The 10,266-nt window shown below is 52.6% G+C and overlaps 1 protein-coding gene across 1 annotated transcript in view; it reads right to left on the bottom strand.

The window, feature by feature from the left end:
* Positions 1–9: 9 nt before the first annotated feature.
* The window catches only part of Dab2ip (DAB2 interacting protein), a 44,602-nt gene continuing 34,345 nt past the window's right edge, over positions 10–10,266 (bottom strand). The window contains 5 exon segments of the mRNA XM_010602953.3: positions 10–479; positions 1,233–1,320; positions 7,192–7,385; positions 8,854–9,006; positions 9,708–10,264. Coding sequence (XP_010601255.1) covers positions 312–479; positions 1,233–1,320; positions 7,192–7,385; positions 8,854–9,006; positions 9,708–10,264 — 1,160 coding nt within the window. The 3' untranslated portion in view covers positions 10–311.

Below are 10,266 nucleotides of genomic sequence, written 5' to 3'. Positions count from 1 at the left end.
CCAGGCCCCCTGCTCCCCGGTGTGCAGTCTCTTCTGCCCGCACCGCACGGCACAACACCGCACCGCACCACACCGCACCGCACCGCACACGCGCTTCCTGGGCGGAGGAGCAGGGCGTGCAGGCCACCCGCCCTGCGCTGCTGCAGCAGTCTCTCCGGCTCCCTCTGTGGCTGCCTCCCGGACAGCAGACAGCAGGTGGGGAAAGGGAGCACCTCGGCCTCTGGCCACCCGAGCTGGGGCTGCGACTGTGGGGTGCCTCCCCGGCCGAGACCCTGCCCTGGGCCACTGCAGTCCCCCACTCCTTGGGCAGGTTAACAATTGCTGCTGTTTCTGAACTCGCCGTTCTCAGTAATCTGCAATTTGGTGGGGTTGGTGGGGGAGATGCCGTTACGGGCCTGCATGCTGTACCTCTCTTTCAGCTGCGTCAGGGCGCTCATGAGGCGGGCGTTGGCGGCATCCAGGGAGGCGATGCGCTTCTCCTGTGAGCAAGGAGGGCGTCAGTGGGATACGGGGTGGACTCCTGGGCCGCAGGGAGGACCACCCCTCCTGGAGCCACAGTCTCTGAGAGGCACTGGGCCAGAGCTGGGGCCAGGGCACCGTGCACCCAGAGCAGGAGGGACACCGGCCTGAGGGACAGCCAGCACTCCAGGGAGGAGACTCGCATCATCGTGGCCGAGACCCAGCCACCTGCTTCTTATCCCTGAAGAAGTAACCCTAGTGGTGCAGTCTACCTGAAGCCCTAAAGGTTGGCACTGCCGCTGGGATGCACATGTGACACTCACAGAGGCCACAGCTCCTTCCAGACAAGGTCTCACCTACTCCAGAAAGAGGCACAGCCCCAAGTGCAGGGCTTGGGACGAGTCCCGTGCACGCCACCTTCCTGATGTAGTCTGGAAGCCACAGAGCTGAACGAGAGCCCCTTGTTGCTTCTGCCCAGCTGCTGTCCAGCCCCTGTCCACTCCCACGCAGCAGCTTCTGCTTCTTTCTCAGAATTTCTTAGAAAAGACAGCACCCACCTAGTTCTCCGACAGGGCAGGAGCTGCCCCTCCCCTGTCACAGCCTGCTCTATGAGGCTGTGGTCTACGGAGACCACAGGTTTGCCGTCTCAGAACAGGGACCTCCTCAGCTTCTACAACGAGGTACAACTGAGAACGTCATCCCAAAGTCACTCCTGCCTCGTCCCAAGTCCTCTAAAACCTGTGGCCCACCAAAGGGCCAGAGCCCGACCCCACCTGGGCATCAATGATCTTCTGTTTGGAGTCCACGGCTGCTTGCATCTCTGCATGGTCCTTCTTCAGCTCCTCCTCTACGGACATCAGCCTACGACACAGAGACAGAGATAGTCAGGCTGGCACTGGATGGAACACATAAGGAAGGGGTGGGTTGTGGGAAATCCCATCACACCTGCATGGAGGGGACACACCAGGAGAGTCCCCTTCTTGAGCCAGAAGCCCCCCACACTTGCTAGGACAGAGGACACCAGCTACCCCAGCAACAGACATGTCTCGGCCTGCTCCTTCCTTACCTCCACTCTCCACCCCCAGCTCTGTTCCCGAATCCCCAGATGACCCTGGGGCTGTCCCCTTCCTGATGATTTTTCCAGGAACCAAGGTGGGTAGGGTGGGGGTGAGGCAGGTGGTGCTGTCATAGGACACAGGGTGCAGAGGGAGGATAAAGATCCTGAAAAGCTTTAAAGCGTCCTCTGTTTGTACCCATATTCACTGAGGTTGTTTGGGCTCTGTGCTGGGTACCCCCAGTGCTGAGGTAAGTGAAGCACAGACTCCCCTCCACCTTACAGGAGTCAAAGACACCATATGCAGGTGTATAACTGCACGCTGCATGGCTATCAAGCTGGTGGGAGCTTGGGTCCCTGAAGCAGAGAGCAAGAAGCAGTTACTTCTCCTGGGGGAGTAGAGTATGGTGTGCAGGCAGGTGAGCAGGCAGGGAGGAGCAGTACTTCTCTAGATGCCCTTCCTAGTGGCCCCCTGGCCTCATTGTGCCAGACTCTGAGGTGGCACCACTCTGGCTCATGATGGACTTCCAACCCCACTCCCTGGGTCTGCCTGCCTCCCAGGCTATTGCTCTGCAGACATCTGGTCCTGCCTGCTCCAGGGTGTGCAGGTTCCCCGGGCTCTGGCCTCAGCCTCTGTTCCACTCACTTGCTTACCACACTTTCCTCAGAGGAGCTTGTCTGCTCCTAAGGCCTGATTTCCACCTGACCGTCCCACTTCCTCCAGCCCAGCCTGCCCTCAGCAGTGCACAGGGGTCAGCAGTGCTGGGCACAAGGAAGAGGCGTGGGCCACGCACCATGAAGGTAAGACAATGAGAAAAGTCTGTCAGATGCCCTGCTCCGATAGGTTAGATTTACACTCCTACCTTGAAAACAAGCAGACAGACTAGAAAACCGGAGATAATACCTGAACCAAGTTTCACACTGGCCAGGCAGCGTGCGTGGTACAATGACACCTAACAAGGGAATCCTTTAAGGTGAGCTGAGCCCACAGCCTGGGGTCAGAGGAGGAGGAAGGGCAGCTTCACAGCACTGAACACATGGGGAGTCCAGGAAGGTTCAGTTGTAGGGTTTGGGGGAGAGAGCACCACACAGAGATGGTACACAACGACTTATTTTCCAGGAGATCCCCTGAGTCTTGGGATGCATTCTAATACATACCTGCAAGCATGTGAGAAAATTACCAGCAAGCTGGACAAGAACCACTGGAAAGAAGTACAAGGAACAATCCCAGGAATAGGTCAAGTTCCTTCCTACCGGCTAGAGTGGAAAGGCACAGGGGCATGGGGCATTGAGGGGAACCCTGAGGAGACTCAGTGGTGTGCCCAGAGTAGGCCTAGACTAAGGCCCTAACAAATCCCCACCCCAACAAAGCTTCAAAGTGAACCTCGAAAGGACCACACTGATTCCAAGCAGCCTCACTCTGTCCCAGAAGAGATTCCAAATGTATTCAAACCAACACAGAAACATCCGGTACCTAACTAAAATTAACACATTTGGTACGCAACCAAAATTACCAAGTATACAGAGAGGCAGGAAAATAAAACCTACAGCCAGGAGAAAAACTTTTTTTGTTTGGAACCAGGGAATGAACTCAAAACCTTGCACTTGCGAGGCAGGTGACAGCCCCACTGAGCTAAATCCCTGGTCCTAGGAGAAAAACTTTTAAGTATAAGCAGACTCAAATGTCACAGATGACAGCATTAAAAGGCAAACATATTAAAACAACTATTATATATATGTTCTACATGTTGATGAAAATACAAACAGGATGAGAAAAAAAAACGAATGGAATTTAAGCCATAATGAAATTCTACAGGTGAAAAATATAATGTCAGAGGTAAAAACTACAGGGTAAGATGATATAAGTAGCAAATTTGTAGAAAGCAAGTTAAAGCACACACACACAAAACAAAACAAGGAAAACAGAGCATCAGATGTGTGTGGGACCATATAAAGCAGCTTAACATAGTTGTTATAGGAGACCCAGAAAAAGAAATGGGAGACAGGGCCATATACCTCGAAACTCAAGAAACACAAAGAACACCCTACCAAGGTAAGCAATAATCAGACTGGTGATAGTGATGAAGACAGATTATTATTTTTGTGGTGCTGGGAATCAAACCCAAGGCCTTGTACATGCTAGGCAAGTGCTCCATCACTGAGCTACACCTGACCCTAAGAAAAATACCATGAACACTGCCAGAGAAAAGATACAATAAGTACAGAAAATAAAGAGAATGACAGTCCCTGTCACGAGATCCTGAGGGTGAAGCCAAACCGAGCCCACTGCTTGCTTCTGTATGGTTGATACCACAGAAATAGTTCAGCTGTAACAGCAGAGTTGAAACACTGCAGTGAGACCATATGGTCTGCAAAGCCAGAAGACTCTTACTATCTGCTCTTTACAGGAAGCCTTTCAGCCCCTGTCCTACAGCACTGGGGAGATTGAGCTGGTAAGCCAAGAAAGGTGATATGATGGAATCAGTAAATATTCCATCCAAAACAAAGCAGAAATAAAAAAAGAAAGAAGTGCTACAAATAGGAAACAAATAGCAAAACATTTAAAAATCATATTGATAACTACATGAAATGTAAATGGTCTAGAGCTGGGGATTTAGCTCAGTGGTGCCACTGCCTGTCTCACAAGTGCAAGGTCCAGAGTTCAATCCCCAGGTACCCCCCCCCCAAAAATAAATAAATAAATGGTCTAAATACTCCAAATAAAAGGAAGAAACTATTAGATTGACTAAAAAGCAGAAACAGCAATAAGGTATCTATAAAGAAAACTTTTTATATATATAAATGGGCGTTATGGTGTGAATATTTGTTCCCTAACAAATTTATACATTGAAACATAAACCCCAAAGTGATGGTATTAATAGGTGGGGCTCTAGGAGGTAATTAGGTGCTGAAGTCTGCCCTCATGATTGGGATAAATGCCTTTACAAGACCGGCCAGAAGGAGCTTGCTTACCCCTTCTGCCATGTGAGGACACAGCAATAAGGCACCATCTAAAAGAGAAAGCCCTCACCAGGCACCAAATCAGTGTGTGGCGATCTTGGACACCCAGCTTTCCAAACAGTATGCAAAAAACTTTTGCTGCATATAAATTACACAGTCAAACACCGCGGTCATTTGAATGGAATAAGACAATGGGTTAAAAATATAAGGATAGAAAAGGATGTATCATACTAACTCAAGTCAAAAGAAAACTGAAGTGACTATGTTAATAAAAGACACCACAGATTTCAGAGCAAGGGACATACAAGGGATAAAGGAAAGTTTAGCCAGGTGTGGGAGCACAAGCTTGTAATCCCAGTACTCTGGAAGGCTAAGGCAAAAGAATCTCAAGAAGCCCAGCCTAGGCAACTTAATGAGACCCTGTCTCAAAACAAACAAATCTGAAGAGCGCTGGGGATGTAGCTCTGTGAGAAGGTCCTGGGTTCAATCCACAGTACCTCAAAAAAGAAGAGAAAAAGATCTTTATAATGATAAAGGGGTCACCTCATCAAGAGCACATAAAAATCCTAAACATTCAGGGAACTAAGAATAGGATATCAGGGCAAGTGAGGCAAAAACCAATAGAAACGAAAGGAGAGCTAAGTATGATTAGACAGCTCAATATCCTTTCCTCAATAATTAACAGAACGACACAAAAAGGCAGACAGCAAAAGGAATAAGGATACAGAAAACTGAACATTATTAACTAAACTGGCCTTTACACTAGGGAGGAAACATATCAGGATTGGTTAGTAGAAATAAACGCGTAAAGTTAGCCACCGAATTCAGGAGGGCATGCGCCTTTCAGAGAACAGACACAATGGGGAGGGGGAGGTTGCAAACTGTCTTAGAACAAACCACACACAGGGGAGCCAAGGGCAGAGCGGGAGGTTGGGTGAACAGCAGGTTTCTAGTCACCTCCCTTCTGCTCATGCTAACCATTTTATAATGAACAAAAGCACAGGTATATGAAGCAAACAATGGTCAGGAAGAAACAGCAGGTGATCTACACAGGAGGAATTTGGAAAGGGTTTATACCGTGGACAAAGAATGAAGCCAGACAGGGTAACTCTGGCTACCACACACCTGCTCAGCATGTCCAGGTGAGGGGGTCTTAGACAGTGCAGATAAATAAGCTGGAATCCACAGCACCTCTCCTCTCACGCTAGTCGTGTGCGGGCTTGGAAGCTACACCTGTGCCGCACTCCCTTTCTGTACACACAAAGACGACTCATATCAACCCCACCTCAGGGGGAGACAGAGGGACACAGGGGAGTCAACACAGGACCTGGGTAAGGCTTCAAAGAAGGTGAGTCACCTTTAAAACCAACAGTCCTCCCCACCCCGCAACAACCTGGACACCGTGAAACCAAACATACAAGGTATAACTGAAAAATACTTAAAGTTTATAGTATTAAGTGAAATAAATAGGACACACGTGTAAATACTGAATAGTTTCTCTAGTGTGAAAAACTAAAAGTTTAAATAAGGTTCAAACTGTATAACTGATAGTGTGAAATAGGAAGAAAAGGGCTAAAGGAGTAGGGGAAGTGGGAAGGGTAGGGGAAAGGAAATAAGGGAAAGAAAAATACGAGAAAAGGAAAAAAATGGAAACAAAATCTTTGTAAATAGGGAAAGGTGGAGGGGGTGAAGGAAGGGCAGGGGAATGGGGAAAAAAATAAGAACTAAGATACATCACGTAAAGGTACCAGATCCCTATGATGAATGTAACCATACCATGTATCTAAAAAGTACCAATAAACTCAATGAGAAAAAGAAGTCTCACGGTGAAAGACACACTGCCATTAATCCCCCTGAAATACTCCCCCTTGCTTTGCAAACACGTGTCCCATCGTTCTTGCCACTTTCTGAAGCAGTGCTAGAAGTCCTCTTCTGCGGGTGTCTTCGGTTGTGCTGTGGCTGACTTGAGGACCTGAATCAATTCGCAACATTTGCCTTTCATGGTCATTTTGACTTTGAGGAAGCGCCAGTTCCAGGTCTGTCTGGTGAATAAAGTGGATGAGGACTCACTCATGTTTTTATGAGCCTGCTTTTCGTCTGGATGGCAACAGAGGCCACCATATTTTGGGTCCTAGCTCATAAAGACGCTGAGCAAAGAGGACTTGCAGAACTGCTTCAGAGAGTAGAAGGAACGAGGGATAAGTGTGTTCCAAGCAAGGAGGATTAATGGCAATGTGGTTTTTACTATAATTAAATTTTTAAAACATTCATTGTGTATTTTTATCACACTGCACATCGCAAACCAGCATCGTCACCTCGTTCCGTCCCCACCCACATTACTTCTCCTCCACAGCCCCACCCAGACGCTCTTGGGAGAAATCTGGGGGTCAGGCTGCACCCTTCTCCCCTCCCCCCACCTTCACCTGTGGAATGTAACTGATATTCCCACTTTTCCTGCCCAAAATGGGGTCTTGTCTTTCCTGGTACCTCAAATCCATCTGCTCAACTCCCCTGAGAATTTAGTAAGACACCCTGACTCTGCCTCAGGTCCTCAGGAAGCTGGCCCTGACTAGTGCCACCCACAGCTCTGCACCCCAGCATCAGCAAACACTGGACGCGGTATCACTGTCCCAGAGCCCAAGACCCCCTCTTCTCCTTCAACAGACCAGCCATGCCCCAGGCTAGGAGCCTTGCAGGCAGTGGGCAGGCCGCCTCACCTGCTGATGATGCCCTTCATCTGGATGTCCTTGTCTTCTTGCTGCCGCCGCAGCCGCTCCTCACCCTCCTCCAGCCGTGCCTGGTACTCTAGCACCAGCTTCTGTGTCGTCTCCTCCTGGCACTTGAACAGGGTCTCATACTCCTCCAGCTTCTTGGTGGAAATTCGCAGCTTGTCTTGTAGCACTGCCAGGTCCTGCCAGGGGGGCAGCGTGCCATGGGCACAGCACCCAGACAGAGAGCATAGCCTGTCAGCCTGAGCGGGGCACTGGGTGGGAGGGAGCCCAATGGGAAATGGACCAGCAGCTGGAATGAGACTGTAGCCTGTCCCCATACAGTGTCTCTCCACTGGGCCATAAGGCGGATGAAGACTCAAACCCAAAGCTCAGGAATGAGGGTCTCGAAGTTTTTGAAATAAACGAAGGTGCCAAGTTGTGGGACCTTTGTGGAGGGGAAACTGAGGCCAAGATGGGGTAATCAGGTCACACGGAGTGATTCTCTTTCTTCATGATCCTAGCACCGTGGGACTTGGGGTGATGGGGACTAAAGGATGGGGAGAGGACAGCAGAGAGTTGAGGAGCAAAGTGGTCTGGGCTCTCCATATCTGACTCAGCCTCTCAGGAGAAGGGAGGCATGGGCGGGGGGCAAAAGGAGCCACACCAGGAAGCTGCTCTGGCTGTAGAGGGTGCAGGGGTAGCCCATGAAGCAAGAGAGACCAGACACCTAAGGACATGGGGCTATAGGAGGCAGGGAGCCTGGGTGAGGCTTCCTCACTCCCCACCAGGCTCTGGCTCTAGGAGCACTGTGGGTCATGTCCCCTGACCCCCTTCACATAACTATGGAGAAAGCATGAGTGGATCAAGGGGTGGCAGAGGGTGGCAAACGCAGCATGGAGATGGACTGCACCCGAGTCCCGGGAGAGGCAGCACTACCACCCTGACCCATAGCCTGTTTGAGAGCCACTACAGGCTCTCCTGGGGAGAGAGCACCAGGGTGAGTGGGGAGGTGGCTATCTTTCTGGGGAGCTTGCACTGGCTCCTACATCAACTTGGGTTGTGGGCTCCCAGGAGGACCACGACAACCCACAGATCCCAGACAGCTGGCACTGTGGAAGGTCTGGGAGGATGGTCGAAGTGTTCAACAGTCCACCAAACGCTGGAAGTGCACGTGGGGTTTAGAAAACATCCCAGTGGCAATCTGACTCCACCCCCACCTTGGTAACTCTGCTCTTCCCTCCACCCTGGGGGAGACCCGAACTGACAAGGTCCAGGCCTTAGGCAGGCATCAACTTGGCGGGACAAGGGCCTGGGAGAGGGGGCTCCCGACTGTTCTGACCTCTTCCTCTGCCTCCTCATGCATGAAGGCCACCCTTTGGCACCCTATCCTTGAGCCCCAGATATTCAGCGGCTCGGCAGTCCCAGGCTAAGGGGTCCTCCCTGTTCTGACCATCAGATCAGGTCCCCAATTTGGACCAACAGCACTTCCTAGTGACTCTAATGTGCAGCCTGTACTGAAAACCTCAAGTCTAAGCTATGTCCCTCTTGCTGCTCTCTTCCAGACCCCTTAGACTGCTGTCCTCACATGGAACAAGGGGCAGAAGGGGACTGGCCATTGGCAGGATCCAGCAGGCCCGCCCTGCCCTCCCTGCCCGGGTGCAGCGTTACCTTTTCTGCTTGGCTGAGCTCCTCCTTACTCCTGAGCCTATCCCTGTGGGGGGGGTCTGGGCCCAGGCCCTCGTCTTCTAACAACTGTGCGTTCATGGTCAAGAGCCAAGCAGCTGTGCGGTCCAGGGCATTGGGGCTCACGGGTGAAGGGCCCTACAATGAAACACACCTGTGAGGGGCTGCAGAGAGGCAGAGTGTGGAGGAGATGGGTGGGACTGGTACCGGGTGAGCCATAGGGACCTGGAGGACAGTGGCAAGGGAGGGGACCTCTAGCTGTCTGAGCAGCTCCACAGGAAGACGTCTCCCGGATGGCAGCCAGAGGCAGCCAACAGCCCAGGAGCCGCGTGCATGTGCACTGTACTCTGCTGCCACAGAGGTCACCATGGCAGGCCAGGCTGAGAGGTCAGTGCTGGGCTGGACAGCCAACCCAAGCATATCCACCCATCCCGCCTGCAGTGCGTAGGTGGCAGGGATGGCCCATCCTCCTGGCAGCTGTGCCAAGGGCCAGCTCAGCCTGTATAAGCATTTGGGGAGGCAGTGTTAGCCAAGAGGGGCAGAGTCTGAGCCACACAAGAAACTAGAGATGAATGGACCCCCTACTCCTCACTCCCTGATCCCAAGCTGTCCTGGAGTGGGCAGAGGGCACTGGTGTTCCTTAAAGCCACAGTGTCCCTGGTTCGTTCCCGGGGGAGGGCAGTGCATGTGGCAGGCCAGTGGATGGGGTGGTTGTAGCGTCACTCAGCATGGGATGGCAGCTGGGTGAGAGTGAGGTGAAATGACTGAGGAGGAGCATGACATGGGTGCGACTCCCGGGTGCCAAGAGCCCCGCCCTGCCCACCACCCACAGCACTGACCTGCTTGTGCACTGCGCGAGGCTTCAGCTCTGGGCTGTCCCCCTTGGAGGAGGAGGACTGCTGCCGCAGCCGGGCCCCAGGGCCAGCCCAGTCGGGCGAGGCTGACGCTAGGGTCCCACTTGAGGGCCGTGGGTACTGGAGAGTGCTCAGCAGGGTGGGAGGCGTCCGGCCCCGGGGAGCAGGAGGCGGTGGCGGTGGCGGAGGCGGCGGCTGGTCAATCCTCCGCTGGGGACCAGCGCTGTTCTGCCGTGGCACTGTGGGCTGCCCACCTTTCTCAGTCAGTGACATCTGCCGCCGCGCCAGCTCACCAGGCCGCCGCGCCAGCTCCTCTGCAGCAGTGCTGAAACTTCCCAGCTTGGCAGCAGCTGCCAGCTCTTCACTGTTGCTGTGAGAGCTCAGGGAGCTGTGGCCCTCAGAGCCCGAGTCTCCAAGGCCACGGGGTGACAGTGGCAGGCCAGCAGCCATCTGGTACACAGGGTTCTGGAAGGACAGAGGTGCCAACAGCTGGGGCCGGCCTGGTGCGCCCTCGGAGGTGCCCGGCGTGGTGGGTGTCTGGCCT

The sequence above is a fragment of the Fukomys damarensis genome, unplaced genomic scaffold (genome assembly GCF_012274545.1).
Source record: "Fukomys damarensis isolate Sample0158 unplaced genomic scaffold, DMR_v1.0_HiC HiC_scaffold_36, whole genome shotgun sequence".
Classification (NCBI taxonomy): domain Eukaryota; kingdom Metazoa; phylum Chordata; class Mammalia; order Rodentia; family Bathyergidae; genus Fukomys; species Fukomys damarensis.
Note: the sequence above shows the minus strand (reverse complement) of the source record. Positions and strands in the feature narration are given on the sequence as shown.